The 20,693-nt window shown below is 41.8% G+C and overlaps 1 protein-coding gene across 7 annotated transcripts in view; it reads left to right on the top strand.

The window, feature by feature from the left end:
* Positions 1 to 15,418, top strand: part of TRPM8 (transient receptor potential cation channel subfamily M member 8) — a 283,346-nt gene extending 267,928 nt beyond the window's left edge. For all 7 annotated transcript variants that reach the window (XM_069225547.1, XM_069225544.1, XM_069225541.1 and 4 more), the window contains 3 exons: positions 9,670 to 9,703; positions 10,329 to 10,397; positions 10,571 to 15,418. In XM_069225547.1, the coding sequence (XP_069081648.1) occupies positions 9,670 to 9,703; positions 10,329 to 10,379 (85 nt within the window). In that variant the 3' untranslated portion in view covers positions 10,380 to 10,397; positions 10,571 to 15,418. The remainder of the gene's footprint in view (positions 1 to 9,669; positions 9,704 to 10,328; positions 10,398 to 10,570) is intronic.
* Positions 15,419 to 20,693: the final 5,275 nt, after the last annotated feature.

Below are 20,693 nucleotides of genomic sequence, written 5' to 3'. Positions count from 1 at the left end.
AGAGCTACTTTGCTAAGATTCTGCCATCCATTGCACCCACCACTCAAGGTTACTATGGATCCCAAAGTGTTGTTAATTTTGTATTTATGTTTTCAATCTCACATACTTTGGGACCAGATTTGGTATTGAGGACACTGTGTTGTGTCTGCCTGCAGCCTGATGTTCAAGTGAAGCCTTATAAGGTGAGTGGTAGTATGATCTCATGTAGTATGGTATACATAACTCACACCTATCATTTGTTACATTGTTCAGCAAGGTTACTTATTTGTACGTACACTCATACACATCCATTCCTGCTGTATGGTGTGTGTTAGGAAAAGTTTGGGTCAAATGTCACATACGTGAAGATTGGCTTGAAGAAAAATTTGAAGGCAATAATTTTTGGCTTAGACATCCCTTGAGGAAGGCTTATTCTGTCCAACACATCATTATACTGTTTAGTTTATATTTCCCTCAGAATTAACCCTCAGGAAGGGAAGATGATGTTGCAATTCAGACCACAGTGCATAGTTATCAACCCACATTCTTTCAGGGCAGTTGTATTGACATTCTATAATCATTGACATGAGGCAAACATCACTGATCTCCCTCACGGTTGATGTGTCACATTACAAGTGGTTGTGTAAGTGCTATTTATTTTAAAGTGATGTAGTGCTATATTTACATTGTCCATGATTGTGAGTCCATTAATGTGACACCTTCCATTGTGATCCTACACAAGTGCAGAAGGACATGTCATTGGACATGCTGGGATGAAGTGCAGAGGGACAGGATTTGCCAGTGAGGTAGTGAGAGACAATCACAGGGCAGAGTGACAAGATAAATAGTGCGCTGGAGAACAGTGCTTGAGAGCAGCTGTTGCAAGACTGGCATGTTACAAAGGACAGGGGTTGGTTATAAGAGGCCATGTGGCAGGGTCTAGTGCTACAGTGTACTCTTACGGGTGAAGGTGATCTGTTCCACTTCGTCATCTTCTGATGTGTGTGTTGTCTCTTCTGCCCTTGGTGGTGGCGGTTGTGAAGGGGCAACACACACCACAGTGTCTGACGACGTGGAGTCAGACATCCCGGTAGCTGCCAACTGTGGGGCTATTAATGGCAGTACTGCAGCAAGGAGGGGTTGCTGGTTCTTAAGAATAGCAGCCACATCACTGTGGTAGGCAATCCCCTGAGGGGGTCAATATTACATTTGTGCACGCTTTGAAAAGTTTGTTGTTGGAGGTGGTCTGTCAACTCTTCTACAGCTGTGCTGATTTCCTTTGCACTTTTTTCAAGTTCATGCAAGATTGATGTTCGCCCTTGCATGGCTGCTGCCTGTTCTGGAGTTGACATCATGCACAAACGCACCCCCTCTAGGCTGGCTGCCATATTTTCCATCCCCACCGCACCTCTTTGGTCAGCTCCCGCTGTACTCCAACTACAGTTCTCTCAAAGCTGGTGCCAGTGTCGTCAGAGTCCTCAGCTGGGTTGGAGCTGGCAGGTCGTACAATTGGGGTGGTGGGTGGGTCCTCAGTGATGGCTGCTGTATCTGTGCTCCTCCTTGCGACTGAAGATGGGGTCTGTAGGGTCCCAAGGACATCTTGGAGGGTCTGCTGGCTGATGTTTGTCAGCTCGTCATCTATGTCATCAGGGTAGTCTAGGACAGGCATATCCCCAGGAGAGCCATCATCCTTTGCAATGAGATATTGTACAATTAGTGTCTGTGTTGTGGGATTTGTAATGTGAAGTGCCTGCCTTCCTATTTGTTGCACATTGTGATCTTGGTTCCTGTTCATTACTCCTGTCTTTAATATTAGCGTTCTCTCGGGCCTATGCCCCACCTGCATGTCACATGTATTGTGGTCAGTTTGGGGACTTGTCAGCATCACATCCTCTAGTTGTTGGTTCTGGCCAAATTGTATATTGCCACCTTCTTGCCCTACTCAACCCTCCGTCTACTTCCATTCTCATGGGGAGGCCTTGCACTGGCTGTGGTTGTTCGGATGGCACTTGCACCACAATTAACAATCTGGAACTGATCCAGTCTCAGATATTTCACATCCAGCTATATGTTGCTGAGACCTAGCTTATACTATGTATAGCATTGGCATGGCACACTACAGATGTCAGCATTGGTAGTGTGTTATGTTGATGTTGGGGAATGTGTGCTACATTGGATTTCACTGATGGTCCTAGCAGTGTTCCATTTCCTCTTCTGAATGTGAGGGTGAATTTCACTAGCCGGTGGCATATGTCCTCCCCCTCGATGCTGTTGTCTGAGCAGTATGACATTTGGGGCCAGATGTACGAAATTCCTGAATTGCGAGTCGCAAATTGCGAATCAGAGAGACTCACAATTTGCGAGTCGCAATTCAGTATGCAGGATGGTGTCCCTTACACCATCTGCGACTCGCAAGGGGGTCACAAAGGCCCACCTCATTAAAATTAATGAGGTGGGCCGCAATTTGCGACCCCCTTGTGACTCGCAGCACTCACAGGGATGGTGGCCTGCTGGAGACAGCAGACCACCATGTCTGTGACTGCTTTTAAATAAAGCAGTTTTTTTGTTTTTGTTTTTGTAATGCAGCCCGTTTTCCTTAAAGGATAACGAGATACATTACAAAATGAAAAAATGAAATGTTTTTGTTTCGTTATTTCAGAGCAGGCAGTGGTTCATAGGAAAAAATCTTTTCCATGCCATTCCCATGGGGACCCCTTCCCTTTTGCGAATGGGTTACCACCAGTGTGACACTGGTGGTAACTGCGATTGCTTTGCGACCGCATTCGCGGTCACAAAGCAATGCAGCATCGCGCTGTGACTCCCAATTAGGAAGGGGAACACCCCTTCCTAATTGCGACTCGCAGTCCCGTTTTGCGAGTCGGTAACCAGGTTACCGACTCGCAAAATGGGGATTGGGCATCATGATGTGGTTTTTGCACGTCGCAAACAGCGAAATTTGCTGTTTGCGACATGCAAAAACTTTCCTACATCTGGCCCTTGGGATGTTGCATGATGTCATTGGACCTATTGTGACCCAGGCACACGGTGGACCCTGACATATGCAGCATGGGTATGACATTATTGCTGTGTACCTCATAATGTTTTTGACAATGGCTGATGTTTGGAGCAACTATCGACAATCACATTTGACAGGATTAGAACATTTTTATTGATTACAGGGGATTGATAACGTTGTCATCCTGAACCCTCTAATTTGGGTGTGTTTGATTCATGGGAACGTTACTGCCATTAGCTACTTGACCTGCACACACAGCAGAGGTGGTAGTGGCAACTGTTGTCAATGTTAAATTCCACTTGCAGACATGGCCTGAGACTGATAATTGAGCCCTAGTTCATGTAGGGAGAATACCAGCTGTCGTGTGACAGCAGGCCAGTTTTACGTTGTACTCTACCCTCCTGGACTGGCTTTCCCTTTCCAACATTCGTGGCATGGCAGCATACTCCCATGCAAAGGTTGTTGGTGTAGTGTAGTTCTGTGCCCCATGATTCCTCTGAACAGGCCATGCCCCTGTGCTGTGCCCCTTTACCCATTCCACTCCCTGAATATCATGACACATGCATTGCATTTAACATTTGTGCTTTTTAATTCCCCTTGCGACTTACCCTGAATCTGTGTTGTCTCCTAGTAGTCTGTGCTGTCCTGTCCTTGTATCCCTGTGACGATCTCCTCGGGGATGACAGCTGCCACCATCTCCTCCATGTGGTCCAGGGCCTCCTGCGGTGCAGGACTCCCACCTCCAGTCTGCAGTGCTGCCTTCCTATTCCTGGCCATCTTTTCCTTTGTTCTGTGCTTGCAGTAATGCCAGCATTTCTTGCACTCGATGACTGTTCTCCGTACTTCTGCCACATTGTTTATCATGTCAACAATTTGTTGCCATATTGCCTCTCTTCTACTGATTGGCAACTTTGAGGTGACAAAAAGTTGGTGCTGGTGTTTCGTCACCTTTTTCACCAGAATTTCCTGCTCCTCTGCACTGAAGGGACCCTTTCTTTTCTTCATCTTCCTCTCCTGGGTTTTGTGTGGGTCCTTCTGGCTGGTTCCTGGTCTGTTGTCATCTTCCTGGGGTCTGTCCAAGCATCTAGGATCCATTTTGGCTCTTCTTAGCACATTTTGCAGTATCCTGTTTGCGATGTCGTAAACCGGCTCACAGTCATTTTCGCTGCATTAACATCATTTTTCTTTACGACGTGATGCATTGGTTTGAGTAAAAAAAAATTACTCACACTTGTGGTTTGTGCTGCCGTGGGTCAAAGTATAAATTTGATGCCCGAGTGGCACAAAGAAATGGCGTTAGCCGGCGGTAACATTTTTGACCCAAAACTGCGTTGGCGCAGTTTTGCATCAAAAAGTATAAATATGGGCCTTAGTTCTAGCTTATGCATTGAAGAATATTTAGTCAGAAGATTTCAAGCTCATGAAAGCTCTAATGGAATCAGCTTTGTATTTGTAAGCAGGAGCTTAGTTTGAAAATTCTAAACCTTGAATGTAACCACAGTTTAACCACTGTGACAGCTTAGCACTTGGGTGTAAAATGACTAGGACTGGAGTTTGAGTAGTAAATCTTCTGAGTTATGGAAATTGCAAGGCAAGATAAAGAAAAAGAATGCTAAAGTTAACAACTTTTCAAACTGTTTTGTACTAGCTGTTTTGAAATTAAAAACAAGATACACATTACAGTTTGGAGCTAACACCTTTTCACAAAATGTTCATTAATAGAAGTATTTCAAACTAAACTTTTGATATTATTAGCCTACATTTCCACTGTACTTTAAACTCGTAGGCCTGCTAGGAAATGTTATTATTGCCTCAGATTATGCCAATCTGTATGTTTATATAGTAGATAGTTGTTCTTCTCTTTTGAGTAATTGTCAGTAGTGACTATTTCAGACGGTCGCTTCTATGGAATCTACTGCTTGCTGATTCAGGTTGCGTTTCTATTTGCTCCCCTACGGACCCCTCCGTATGGAAGTGACAACAACAAACACACCTCTGCGCCTAAAAAGTGTCCTAGTGATATATTGATGCTACTGATTGATATGAGGTCTGCATGGGTTTTGACTTTCGTGAGATTCATTAACTGATGTTTTGGTCACTACAGAAATGCTGATTCACCAGAAAGATCAGGCTAGAGGAGCATAACCGAAGTCACAGCACAGGGTTGACTTCCCTTTGCCCCCCCCACCCCCCCCCCCCCCAGCTCCTCATCATTCTCCTATTTACTCCTAATGTGCTGGTGAGTAGACGAGGTACGCAGACTGCTGTGATTTTAGGGCCGTCTTCCCTTTCTGCTTCAGTCCTTTCCTTCGTCACTTTTGAGACCATGGCTAACAATGGTTGTTCACGTGGTGCTAAGGGGCCACCATGGACACCAGTAGCTCTCCCTGGGACCCTTAACTGTGTCGGTGACAGCTAGGCATACAGAAGAGTGGTTTGCCTATTAGTCACATGCGTTAAGTACCTTGTTATTGTATGCTGCTTAACGCTGCCCTTCTACCACTGTTAAGGAATTAAAAATAACAGATGAACAAAAAGTAAAGGAAGAGTCTGTGAGTCATGTGCTATCCATGGTTTGCAGTCCTTTCCTATTTGCCTATTCCTTCACTCCATTATAGAACAGAGGGGCAACCCAAGAAGTCAAAGGACCTGTGTATTTTATGATACAAACAACAAATGGTCCCCGGTCCCCAGGACAAAACAAAAGAAGCAAAATTGCCTAAGGTATACAAATTCAATTAGCAAACCTTGATCCTACTCAGTAGTCTATTCAACATACATAAAACAAAGGAAAGAAGGAAGAAAGAAAAAAAGCAAATGTATGCAAAACATTTCAAATTGTATTTAAGACTAATAGTAGGTACTCATGACTTCAAGTACAATGGATCCTCCATTATGCGTGAAAAAGTGCTTGGAGAAAGTGCTTGTGTGAAAGTGAAAAAAGGTTCAGGAAGAATATCACACAATAAACATGTTAAAAACTCAATCAGCAGTGCTCGCAGGCAACCGCACATAGCCTGTCTGCATCAAACAACAAACCATCAAAATATCGTCCCTCAAGTTGGGGTGGCTGCCTGACTCAATCTGCTTCACCGTTTTTTGGATAGTAAGGGCCTGATTTATGGAAAATTAAGAGCCTGATTTATACTTTTTTAGCGCCCCATTTGTGTCATTTTGTGATGCAAAAGCAGCTTAAATTTACAAAATTCAATTATATTTTGTAAGTTTGTGCAGCTTTTGCGTAAAAAAATGATGCATTTGTGGCGCTAAAAAATATAAATCAGGCCCTAAGTATGCAAGTTTACGCCGCGTTTGCAACACAAAATGACGCAAAGGGGGCTCTAACTTTTCATAAATCAAGCCCTAAATCTAGTACAGGCTGAGGAAAGGCGTGGCCATTTCGACCCAAACCAACTGATATCAATGTGTGCTGTCCGTTTTCCTTCAGACTGATGGAGCCTATCCTCAGGGCAACAATGGTACCATATTTCCCGGTATGCAATGCTTATCTTGGCAGAATTAGCTCAGAATTCAGTGATCCCAAAGGAGAGGAATTCCAGATGCCACATAGTAACAGCGTGTACGTCACTCCTGCAACCATGTGTCTCCAGTTCCTTGCACGTGTAACAACGATCCCACTGATTCGGAATCGGAACAGCGCATCCTGTCAGCGTGCACACCTGAGTGGGTGTGGACTTATGAGAAATGGCAGCAAGAAACTGGAGCCAACAGAATAATTAATAAGGAGCACTCAGCTTTAGGATGGTACAGTAAGACAATGATATCATTTTGTGCTGCTATTGACGCAAGAAATCCCGTGTAGTTGAACTGGATTGTATAATCATTTAAATTGTAGTTGCTTTCGTTTCTTGTCTCCCATGCTGGATGTGTGCACGGGACTCTGAAGCATGAACATCTACTGATGCTTGTAATGGTAATACTGGTACACAATTTGACCTCGAGATTTCCTCTGGACTCACCTTTGCAGTCAGAGCTTAATTTGTGAAAGAAAGCGTACTGGTGCTCGAAGCTCCATTAAGAAGCAATTAAAAGTGGGTGTGCCGAATACCAAAGCTGGTAATCTTTAATCCACTACCAGACACTCCCAGCCTCCTTTCTTGCACTTGCAGGTTCCAACTTTTGTTTAGGAAGGCTTTGCCATCTTTTTCCTTCTCCGTCTTTCGGATCTGTGTGTTTTTCCCTCTCTTGCACTCAGTAAATATCTGATACAGTAAAAATGAGTGCCTTCCCCAAAAATAAGTGCTGGTGCTCCCCACTGACAACCACCACCACAAATTAAGCACCTTTTTGCAGCATGGGGGGCAGTGTAGACACAATCCCATACCTAAAGGAGTCTGTTCTTATCTTCACTGCATACTAGGAGCATTTTACTCTCCATGGAGAAAACATAACAATGACTTTTTTGGGTGCTCCATCCATCCTGCTGTTCTTATAGTGGTGCTCGCTGCACAAAGTATCTAACAGCTCATTTGACAACGTAGGGAAACAGATCTACACTGATTTTGTGATATATATTGTTTATTAGAGACCTACAGTTCTGTGCTCTGACTATACTCACAGTGAGTATGGGTCCTGAATATGGAGTTTGAAATATTGTGCAAAAGTATTGATGACACAAATTGCTATACTTATACATGGGTATCTTATGTTTATTTTACTTAATGACACTTCTTTGTACCTGGACAATATATAGCTTAAACATATATAGATGTAGAGTTAGGACACTAAGGGGGTCATTACGACCTTGGCGGTCTTTTCGCAAGACCGCTGAGGTACCGCCGTGCTGAAGACCGCCAGTGGTGGCGGTCTTCCGTGCCGCGTATTATGACCGCTGGCAATCCGCCGTCCTTTTTCGTACGGAAATCTGCCAGCAGCCATACTGGCGGACGGCGGGAAAGTGGAGGTTGCTCAACCGCCACGTCAACAGAACACCGCCCACTGAATCACGTCCCATGATTCGGTGTGGCGGTGTTCTGGTGACGGTGTTCTGGTGGCGGAGCTGCCCCCATGGATCCCGTCCCCTCCCAGAGGATCAACGGACAAGGTAAGTTGATCGTCTGTTAGGGAAGGGGGTAGGGGGTGTTGTGTGCGTGCATGGGGCTGTGCGTGTGAGATTGTAGAGGGGGTGAGTGAGTGAGTGTATGCGTGCGGGGGTTGTTGTGTGTATGGGAAATGTGTGCAGGTCGGACGGTGTGCATGTCTGTTTGTATGTGTGCGGGTATGTGTTGTCGGGGTGTGTGTGTGCATGTAGGGGTGTGTATATGTGCATGTTGGGGTGTGTGCATGTAGGGGTGTGTATATGTGCATGTTCGGGGTCGGGTGGGGAGGGGGGTTGTGCCACCTTTGGGGGGTGGCAGGTGGGTGTGGAGGGAGGATTCGTGGGGGGTAGAGGGGTGGGGGAGACCCCTATCAGTGCCAGGGAAGGAATTCCCTGGCACTGATAGTGCCTCCCGCCATGGATCTCATGGCGGTTCCCAACCACCCAAGATCCATGGCGGTATGCAGCGTCCTGATACCGTCGGCGGTCTAGTGACGACCGCCGGGCTGCAGCCCGCAATCTCAAGCCCAGCGGTCTTCACAGCCATGACGGTTGGAATGGTCATAATTCCATTTTTTTTTCGCCGGCCTGTTTTCGGTCTTACCGCCGCTTTACCACTGACCGCCAGGGTCGTAATGACCCCCTAAATCTATGCTTACCAATATGCACTTACCTGATATTTGGTTCTTGATATTTTCGCTAAGATATTCTTACACAACAATATTTCTATAGTTGATATTTTGACATACTCCTGTCACAGGGTAGGACATTGATTCTGTGAAAGACATCTATGTTCTCAGTCTTATAATGGGGGCTTCTTGTTCCTAGCTCCCTTTCTCTGTCATCATTTTTTCCTTAGCCCTCTTTGCCAAGGTGCCATCACAGCACTAATTTGGTGTATCGACCTCATGTTCTCCAATTCGTTTTTCTCCATTTCTGGTTTGCTCTTTATTTTTCTGTCTTATGGGTTCAGGGATTCCCTTTCTCTTTCCGTGTGATCTCTGACTTCATCTGCTCAGTCCTGTGTTTCATCACTCTATATTGAGAAATATTTATAGATATACTAACCCAGTGGGTACCCCTGTTCTGGCTAACTTCTTCCTAATAAAGCAAACTTTGAAGCTGCACATGAAGCTCATTCTATAACTAGAACCACCTTTAAATTGTCTTCCTTCATTGTCATCTAAAGAACACAAGTAAAAATTAACCCTCCTACTACTATGTGGATTCATTGATGTTTGCGGTAGGTTAGGGTCAACAGCCCACTCTTCTCTGTCCATGGATCCACTTGCCTTTATTCTTGTCCAATGACACATTCTGCTGCTTCTGTAAAGTTCAGCAATGCTCAATGCCTCTCGAATTACTCCTATCGCTTCTCTTCAGCTCTGATCCTCGAATCACGGGAGACTGTGAAGTTGGAGATAGAAGGGACATTTTCACACTCTTGATCTCAGACGGATCTGACTAATTTCTGTGGAATGAGATTTGTTATTGTTTGTAATGAATCAAGGGTCTTTCAATGCATGGATGTCTTTGATTGGTGCTGTTTGCACCCCAATGGCATTTGACGGGCACTGTATGCTTGAAATTCTCATTTTCCGTTCTTTCATTTCAGGTCGGAGTCCCGATTTCAGAAAATGGAAGAAAAGGTAAGATTTTTGCTTCTGTGTTGTGCTTGAAGAGAGGAATTCCCAATTGGGGAATGTAAAAGCTTATTATTCCACCTGTAAGCTGAGACAGGCTACGCCTCCCAGGAACACCATCCTAAAATGCTCTCTCACTTCCACTGCACAAAACCCTTTCAGGAGTAGCTCCTTACAGCTTTGCGCTTCAAGAGATTGAGAACTATATTGATTTTTAAAAACAGTGTGTAATCTAAGTAATGAACAGAGGATCAGGTAGTTGGTGGACTTTTTGATGGACTGTAAGATAGTATTATGCATACTCTTCTGTACACACCCGGGTGTCCCACAGTAGTTGAAGTCTGGAACCAGTCAAAGAACGGTCCCTTTAAAAGGGGATGGAGCAGAAGAAATATTACTTCTGCAGATATGCTATGTCTGGCCAACACCCTATTTAATTGATGCCACTTCCAGAGAGCTGGCAAGGCTGCTGTTGACCTTCAATTCTTATTCCCTCAGCCCCCTGTCTGTCCTCAGCATCCTAGAGGAAATGACACCATGTTGTGACAACCAGGCTAAACAGAATATCCAAGCTCACATGTGTATTTGATTTCAGAAAACTCATAGTTACACACATTCTTTCCTTCTTTAGCTGAATGACTTGAAGATTCTCTTGCAAGAGGTTTCTGCCAAACTGAAATGAGCCCTCAGACCTGACAAAGTGAGTATGCTAATTCTCTGGATTCCAGCAAACATGCAAGGCAGATCAGCTCCATAACCTTTAGACTCGTGCTTGCTGAAGTCCTAATTAGAAAGTAAAACAGTAGCTCTAAGCTGGAGTACCTGCAAAATGCTGTTGGTTTATTTTCTCCTGTCTGTTTTCCCTTGTGATAGACGCAATGGAAAGGAACACAGTGTGAGCGAGGCACTTGCAAAAATTTGAAAACAACGAGAAGAAAATGCATCGAAGGAGGCTCCAGGGAATGTTCTGAAATTTCTGCTCCCTTTACTGAAGGACAGCTCTGCCATAAATGTGCCCTTTTGTAGTCACCACTGTCATATCAACCACTGGAGGATGGCCTTTCCATAGTCTAACTTTACACAATCAGCCTGAGTACAAGAGTGGAACAATGCCTTTTCTAACACCTTCTCTAAAACCAAGTCAACAGTCTTGGTAACATAGCACGAGCCACCCATGTGATAACAGTGCCAAGTGAATGGCACTATTCCTTGTTATGTCCATCTCTCCTGTCCCTCATTATCAGTTGTAGATGGTGTTGCTGTGGAATTTTACAAACAATCAGCCAAGGTTGTGTGACACCTCCACTTGACCCGCTCTGCATGATCAACAATGGTGGAGCAGTAATTTCCATCATCTTGTCCTGCAAAATCATGTTTGGTTGCATTACAGTTCCCCTCAGCTTGCCCCACAGTGTGATTGATTGTACGATAGTACGGTAGCACTTATCGAACTGTCTACAGTGGCAATTATGGTAGCTTGGCACTAGTCCTCATTCTGCAGTTTTTTTAACAAAACGCTGACAGTTGTGAAAAGAGTTTGCTTTGGAGGTTAACAATATGGTCCTTTCCTAGGGTAGCTTATTTTAAGATAATTTCATTTTGAAAGGTAGATTGCACCAATCACAATGCAGACCTAGACATCATGTTAACGGAGATTTTCAAAACATCACTGTGGCAGGTGGTATGTGTGGATATGCACATATTCGCGGAGGAACTTATACTTATTACCGATATTACAACAGTTTCAAGAAAAAACCACGAATATTTTAAGCAAGTGGGTATTTTCTGTATCATTCAGTGCAGACTGAATTTCTTCCAGGCACTAGGGTATCAAACTCATTAAGTCTGTGTACTTCAAAAGAGCCACAATGAAAGCACAGCACTTTGAAGTCCTCCATCAATGAGAATCAAACCTGAGGCAGAGGCTGGAGATTGGAGATCACTGTACCCATACAAATATAGGCCTTCCTCTACAGAGTCTTTTGTAGGAGAGTGAACTGCCCGTTAATCAAAATATAGCTAATGTAGCAGGGAAACCTTTACGTACTAGGACGCATGTGGTCAAGGGGTTGAACGGGAAGAAAATGGTCAGTAAAGAGAGGCTGTCATCTTATTTAGGACATGTTAAGTTAATGGATTGTCTGCCATTGGTTGAGGACTCAAAAGGGTACCCCTAAAGTGAGGGTGCATTGTCAGTGCCCATTTACCTTGTTTCCTCAATATGCTGGATGCTTTCAGATTTCTCAGCATGTGAGTGACACAACACTCACCTATTAGTAAAAAATGTCACCGTTTCCATGGTAATTTTCTTGGTGATAACTACAACAAACATGGAAGCTTATCTGCCACTGTAGAGGGCGTGGCTGAAATGCCACCATCTCTGTTGTGGTTAGCACAGCACCTTGGCATAGTTTATGGTGGAAATACCGGTGTCGCCTCCAACAGCACATATGCCATTTGCATGGTTCTGAAGTAAGCTTCTAAGCTACCAGAGGAAAAGGCAGTCAAGAGCCATGTTTTTTATCAAATACCCCATTAGCGCCCTCCTTTATATCTGTCCCGAAACACAGGACTGTGATGGAAGATCCTGTGAATTAAGGAGGAAAAGCTAAAAACAGATGCAAAACCTTTGGGGCCAGATGTAAGATCACGGCCCATTGCGATTCGGTAATAGCGATTTTTAAGAAATCGCTATTACCGACTCGCAAAGGGCCATGTATCACATTTGCGAATCGGTAATAGCGATTTCTTCAAAATCGCAAATGCTATTACTGAATCGCAAATTGCGATACCGGCCCCATTCGCCCATAGCTGCGAATTTTTTGCATTTCCAAAATTGCGATTTCTGAACCAGAAATCGCAATTTTGGAAATGCAAAAGGCCAGGGTGCTGGGAGCCTAAGGCCCCCTCTCCTGCACCCCAATTTTTTTTTTTGAACATGTAAGGTACACACATGCCAAAAGGGCATGTGTGCTTTACATGTTAAATTTAAAAATGCAGTTTTACTGCATTTTTAAATTTTGTACCAGGGTACCACCTGGTTGCAGATCATGGTATTTTGCATGTGCAAAATACCATTCTGCGAAAAATCGCAATTTGCGATTTTTTGCAGCATTGCCTTGCGACCTGTATTTTTCGAATCGCTAATTGCAATTCGCAAAATCCAGGTCGCAATGCAAAAAACGCAATTTTTGCGATTTCTTCTTTGTGGTCTGCGAATGCCTTTCATGCATTGCAGACCACTATTTTGCACTCGCAAATGGCCGATTTTACCGTTTGCAAGTGCAAAATATTTTCATACATCAGGCCCTTGGTGTGATACTTCCCACCAGACATTCTCGTCATGACGGGCATCTCACTAGTGAATTTTCCTACAGATCCAGCTTTGTCTCCAGAATTCTGACATTTTCCATTACCACCCAACATGAAGCCTATGCGTAGGACTATAATATGTGAGATGCTTCGTCGGTGTGATTTCTGGGATGGTGTGGTTGTGGCAGGTAGCACAGCTCAAAAGAATGTTTGCAAGCCACCCTGTGAACCTGGACACTAGATAAAAGGTCTAAAATGTGATAGGACTGTGTGGGAAATAAAAACATTCAACACTATGTCAATATAAATGAGGGAAATCAATAAACTCTCTGTTGTGCACTGAGGACTGTCACACACTGGTGTTAACAGACTTCTTATGAGGCATACTGACTGCGAGGACTACAAAGAAATTAAAAGTAAAATTGCAAAACAAATGTAAACTACAACTACCGGAATGCAACGGGCCACATTAGTGACAAACACCTAATCAGTACTGAGTGGTGAACCATCTTATGGAAGTGGTGCTTCACTCTTGCAAATGTAAACGGACTCCTGTCACACAGAGTAAATATGGTTTGCGATGAGGTGGGCTGTGCCATGTAAATAATTATTCTTATTAGGCTGCAAGTGCCACCCTTAGCCGCATGAGAAGTTGGGATCAATGCAATCTTAATGCAATAGTAGATCTCATTGGTATCACTTGATAAAGGATACTAAATTAGGAGATAACAAAAACCACCACAGTACTAGGTGAAGCAGAAGGGAAACATTTTTATCCTTAAATATTACATTTCAACAAAATGTTCGTAGAAACACATAGAAAACAACATACAAGAAACGTATTTGAATAAACAGTGTCCTACGGGCCCACTATAACAACCACAGCAAAAACAAAAATAACAATACAATAATAGGGAAACGCTGGTGCGTTTGTAACAAACAACCACTTAGAATCCTTCGATTATTCATTGGGGACTCTGTAATAATGAATAGTACAGAATTAGATAAGGGTGGTTGTCCATATTGTGTAGGCCATGAGGTATATGAGGAATTTACCTGTATGTACCCAATTAACAGGGAAATTATAAGTCACAGTTAGGTTGTTGACAGAAACAAACAATACTATGTCACTGTTTTCGTGAGGTTACTTAACTTTGTAGTTTAAAACCCTTTATCAGATGATACCTATGAAAACCAGTGTTGCAATAGGATTATGAAAATAATTAAAGAGGCAGACAATGCTTACAAATGGCATTCTTGGTATTATGTATGGATAGTAAAATTGTATATTGCTTCAGTGATGCTACAAATAACCCATGGGAAATCCTGGGTAATTATATCATGTTGTGAAAAAAGTCAAATTTAAGCCAATTCCTGCTTGAGATTGAAAGTCTGAAGAGACCTCAACTCAGCAGATGATTCAACAAGTATGACACTGCACAAATCGTTTAGAATCTGTAAAGTCGTCTGTGTTTTGATTTTCCCTGCAAATTACAATTTAAATATTGCAACTCGCTTTACATGTACTGGAGTATCTACTTATGCTTATTTGTCAAGGTGCGTCAAGCCAGAAAATGTGCTATCCATTGTCCTGTTCTTTTTTTATTTACCCATTAAATACCGTAAAATAAATATCTGATCTAATAAAAAAGAGTCCTCAACACACTGTTTATCATGCCGATGTCCTACAGAAATTATCTGGAATGGTCATAGCAGATTAATATATTAAACTATGTCCTGCATTGGGGGAAATGTACCTGATAGGCCATATTTTAGGACCTTATAATTAAATGGTAGTCATTCTTTCTTGCCTAATGTTTCTAGTGGTTTGGCCTTCGAAGTGTCCAAAAGTGTGTCTTGCATTAGACTTTGGAGCTGAAGGTAAACTATGCAAAAACCATGGTTAACATGGTGCTTGTCGATGTCCATCAACAAGCATGGCTGCATTTCCATCTTCCACGTGGCTGATTCTCTCCATTGTCAAACGTGTGGTTTGATGATCATCTCTTAATGACCCCAATCTGTTGTTTTCCCTATTTCCTGGTACAATAGAATGTTTTGTGTAAATATACATGTGACAGAATGCATTCAGTGTATGAGGGGAAGGTAATCATTTATCTTCCCTTTTTCGCTTCCTTTTTTAAGGACTTTGAGGGGGGTCCAGTAGTGTTGTTGTAGATCACAGCTTATTTAGTGTGTGGCTCAGGTGAAACGTATTGTTCTAAAGCTATTCGTACCTTCTGTATCATTTCAAATGTTTTCCTAGGTCTCTGTTCTGTTTAGCAACCAAGGTTATTGTTTATGATGGTTGTAAAGGTGGAGAGCACAGAAGAGATTACTATGTGCAAGAAAGTCATCTTTTTGCTAGTTCTCCGCTCATTTAATTTTTTATGCACCTAGATTGCTACCATTTGGGACCATTGGGAGGTGAGAGACTGATGATCAGCAGTCAGTGCATGTGCTTTTTCTCCTAAAACAGAGTGACCGTTTTAAGAACAATTTGTATATTTCCCTTTATTAAAATCTCCACTGTAATGTGCACTACTTGGTGAACAACTTAGTACTTCATTTGTGGTAGTGCTTGCTGGTGGACACTAACAGAGCTAATTCACTGGGCTGGATTCTTTGCCTTCTCCCACAATATGAGGTCTTCAGTTGCCTTTGTTTATGGAGTAGTGGAAGACACCAGAGTCAGTCCTTTTTTGTTTTCCCCAAGACCCCCAGCAATAGAAGAAGGACTGCCAGTATAGCCATCCTTCACAATTCAGTGTATTGACAGCCCTTCTTCTGTTTCCACAAACCACAGTGAAACTCTAAAGAAGACTGTTGATTTTCCTACTGGGTGGTGAATCATGCCTTCTGTCCAGGATTTCTGAAGAGGCGGCATGTATGTAGTACACAAAGGTATGTATTAAAAGTTAAGGTATTTTTGGCACGACAGAGTGCGGTTTTCTCTTGCTAAAACAGAAAGAGAATCTTGTTTTTTGAAAATATATATATATATATATATATATATATATATATATATATACACACACACACATATATTCACTTAAAAAACAAAGTTTACAGTGCCGTTATAGTTAGGAAATAGAATAAAAAACCCTTAGAAATTCACTGAAAAAAACAAAGGTTACATGGACGTTATAGTTAAGTTCTGAAATTACTTGTACAAAACTGTAGAAATTCTGCAGTTATAGTTACCTGAGCTAACTATAACTTGCGCTCCTGTAATTCACTGCTTATGACCTCACATATTACATCACTCATGACATGGTCAGTGATATCACAGCTTTCATAATGCAATAGTATTGCATTTACGTTTCCAATACATTTTCTGAATAAAAGGAAACATTTAAAAAATAAAAACTTGTTCTAACAAAAATTGCAAAAAATGGTTCTTGTTAGAACCACTACTGAATCAAACAAAGAGCAGTGTTAGAGTCGTAATTACTCATCAGTATTTCCATTCCTGTGTGAGTCCATATATAACTTTTCATTTCCATGTATGTTTACTTATCAGTTTCTATCTGGTGTGTCAGTCTATCCATAATTTTGTCCTTGGGTGTGCTACTGTATGCATACATCTGATCTTGGGTATGTCAAATTATATGATAGTGTCTACCTCTATGTTTGAATATAACATTACTATAGAACTGGATTTGTAAGTTTCTGCATTAGTGTCTGTCTGTGTCTCACACTGTATAGGAAGTGGTCTACCCTAATAACCCTACTATACCTTGGTAAACTAAAACAAAAGAAGAAACTATTGTACAATAGTAGGAAAAAGTGTAATCATTAACACAACAGTGAAACTGTAAATCAATCACTGGACAGTTAATTCGTGCATTTCTTTTCATGTTATTTTAATCAAGGAATAAAATAGGCTAAATCAAACATATAAACATATCTCAACACTTTAAACAACAATTACATATCATACAAAGTCATAGTGTGTACATAAATCAGCACAGATATATATGATAACATTATACTTCAACAAAAATGTACTCCAGTCATCCTTTTACTTTCAGGAAATGTGGTTGTTAGCAATGCTTTAAATGTTAATCCACTTGTTAAATGTACAAGTGAACTGTTTTTCCAGTGATTGATTTACAGTTTCACTGTTGTATTAATTATTACATTTTTTCCTACTATTGTACGATTTTTTCTTCTTTTGTCTCACAGTGTAGGTATCAGTGTGTATCTCAGTGTGTTAGTGTGTGCGTTAATGTGTCTCTGGATGTCTTAATATATCCATCGGTGTGCACCTGAGTGTGTCAGTGTATGCAATCATGTGGGTCTGGGCTTGTTAGTGCATGCATTATTATGCATTCAGGTGTGTCAGTCTGTATGCAGTAGTATCTGTATGGCTGTATCAGTGATTGCATACGTTTGCACATTACTGTCTTTGTGTATGCATGAGTTCTTGCCCGCCTATGTCAGTGTATGTGTCAGTGTGTGCTTGTGTTGTTGTTTGTATATCAGTGTACTCCTAGGTGGGTGAGTGTCACTCTATCCATCTCTCTATCCCTGGGTGTCTCACTGTATACGTCACTGTACATCTGAATGATTCTCTGAATACATCAGTGGACATCAGTGTCTACTTTACTGCATCAATGCATGCATGTCTGGATCAGTCAGTAGATGCATAATTGCATCCCTGGATGTATCGGTAAATATAAGAGAGTGAGTCTGGATGTATCATTGTATACATAAGTGAGTGCCTAGCCCTCTCAGTCTATACATAAGAGAGTATCTCTGTGTCCCACTACATGTAATACTGCATACCTAAGTGTCTCAGGGTATATGTCAATATATCCCTTGATATGTCAGTGTATGCATCTCTGTCACCTAGGCATTATAGTGTATCTATTACAGTGCACCTTTGTGTCTCAGTCAGTGCATCAGTGTCCACCTGGTTGTGTCAGTGCACACAACAGTGCATGCTGGGGTGTGTCACTGTACTCATTAGTATGCATCTGGGGATGTTAGTCCATACAACACAGTGTGCATAGGTGTGTAAGTGTACAGATCAGTGTGTGCCTAGGTGTGTCAGTGTATGCATCAGTGTGTCCTGATTATGTTATTGAATCTATCAGTGTGATCCCTGGTGTATGACTTAGTATATTAGTATCTGCATTAGTCAGTACACAAGAGACTTTATGACTATTTCACTAGATAAAAGACTGGCTGTATCTTTTCCTGCTTAGCTATATAAGTATGATATGTTCTAGTAGAGTGCATATATATACCTTGGCATAGGCCTCAACAACCTTTCATCTCTGTCACTAAAACGCAGAACAACATGTTTAATCTTTTAATAAAAATACACTCTCTTCTATAGTCTATATGCATCTCACTTATAGGGTGACTTTTCTTACAACACGCAGTATAAACCTACTTAAACACATCTTCTAATGTCAAGTGTACTTAAAAATAAAACGGTGTACCTATGCTCACAATTATTACCCTAAACCATATTTAAACCACAATTTATATAAATAAGAATCTATATTATCAATATACAAAACTACATATTGAATTCAGTATATTGCATCCTAAATACATCTCTTACTGCAGGCTATACACTCAAATTCTCTATGTCTACATCAATATACAAGTGGTTATTAATGTCTCTAAATGAGTATAAGTCTCCAGTTATATTTGTATTATTTTCTATTATTTTCTTATTATTTTATTTTATCGCCTTAACAGTATACATTAGACAGTATACATATACCTTAACATAGTAAGTTCACTTTTAACACAATAATTAAAAACACTTTTTTCTCTTCTATAGACTCAACAACCTCCTTTCAGCCTCCATACAGTATATCGGACCCCTTCACCTTCTACAGCAAAAAACAAATCAACCTGCTCTCACCTAATCTTTTTTCTTACCTTTTCAAGAAATATACCTCACCCATATCAATGTGTAATAGTGAAATGACCTCTATCATCGCTCAATATATGTGTGACTCACTGCATGCATTCAACATTGCTTTTATACATACCCATTTCTGTGTAGACAAACACATTACTTCTTTAGAACTCAATGTAGCATTTTTAACCTTTAAATCACTCATTAGTGCATTCTCCATATTAGCTTCAGCATACATGAGGGATCACATTAATATACTGAAAGGAACTGAAAACATTCATGAAATCCCATATCCAAGTTTAGTTGAATACCTATCTTATATAATGAATTACTTGTGTAATTCCTTTACATAAATCACAAACCTAGTATTTATATATTTTAAAGCATTTTGTAAACATACTGCTCACTTTCTTGAACCTACTATTAATTTATTCATATACTTTCTAAAATAAAGTACATTTCATTACACATACCTGAAGATTCTCTTTCTTGTGTACCATGTTTCTTTTTCAGTATCAGTTAGAATTTCTTCTCACTGAACAAATCTCATTAAACCAACCACAAGAATGGAAGACCACTCTCACAGCAGGCAACCAGTAATGACAACCTCTTCAACTCTCCTTTCGAGGTTACAGAGTCAGTAAATCAATCACAATCTCCCTTTTATGTTAATACAATGTTCTACAATGTCTCTCTGATTTGTATATTTAACCCTTTGCAGTGCTCCTGAAAAGTTAGCCAATGAGATGTGAGTTTTGCCGGATCAGCGTATCCACCGCAGCACTCAGTGTGGCCCCTGTGTGTAAATGCGTGGGTGGATCCGCAGATCGATGCGGAAGTTCGGAAATTATCAATTATTTTTTGATCCTATAAAAAAACACATCTGTTAGAAATGGGGTCTTTGGTTGGCAGTCAGGTTGCCACCTGCCCAAGAAAGGACCCTCACTCTTAGTCAGGGTAAAGGAGAAACACACCCTGCTCACCCCTTTGGTAGCTTGGCACGAGCAGAAAGGCTTAACCCAGAGGCAATGTGTAAAGTATTTGTACCAACACACACAGCAATATTGAAACACTACAAAATGGACACCACACAGGTTTTAGAAATATAGTAAATATTTTTCTAAATAAACACAACCAAAGATGATAAAAATCCACCATGCGCAATTATAAATATGACTTTAGCACTTAACACAAAAATAGTGCCTAGAAACACAAATGCTGGAATCTGATGTTAAAGTTGCGTTGTGATGGACTTGTTTCCCACAATGCAATGCCATTGGCGCCGTTTACGGAATCACACAGACCCCCAGGTACAGTACCTTAGCAAAAGTGTGGAAGAACAGGCCGGTGTCAGGGAGCTAGGCGTTGCTGGATTTGATGTGGCATCAATTCCGGTGCTGCGGAGCAAAGAAGCAGAGGCATCACAAAGAGGCATGGGCCCTCGTTGTGGAGCGGTGGAGGTGAGGCAGCATCGGAGGTGACGCTTTGGTCCCCTGGCACCTTCAGCAGATTCAAAGTCCGGCAAAGTCACAATGCTGCCGGGTGACCTCATGGGGTCACAATCACGCGACATGGTCACAGGTGCTGCGACAGAGTCGGGTGTCACGAATGTCGGGTGTACGACACTTCAACTCATGAGTTCGTGTGGACGTCAGTGGCTGCAGTGACCAGGGACCTGTGATGTCGGTGGGGTCGTTGCACTTCTGTGAGGTTCACGGCTTAAGGTGCAGGCGGCGTCACAGGTTTCGTGCAGTGGCTTCCTTAGCGAAGTCGTACAGAGTCATCCGGCATCGTTTCACA

Source organism: Pleurodeles waltl, chromosome 3_1 (genome assembly GCF_031143425.1).
Source record: "Pleurodeles waltl isolate 20211129_DDA chromosome 3_1, aPleWal1.hap1.20221129, whole genome shotgun sequence".
In the NCBI taxonomy this organism is placed as follows: domain Eukaryota; kingdom Metazoa; phylum Chordata; class Amphibia; order Caudata; family Salamandridae; genus Pleurodeles; species Pleurodeles waltl.
Note: the sequence above shows the minus strand (reverse complement) of the source record. Positions and strands in the feature narration are given on the sequence as shown.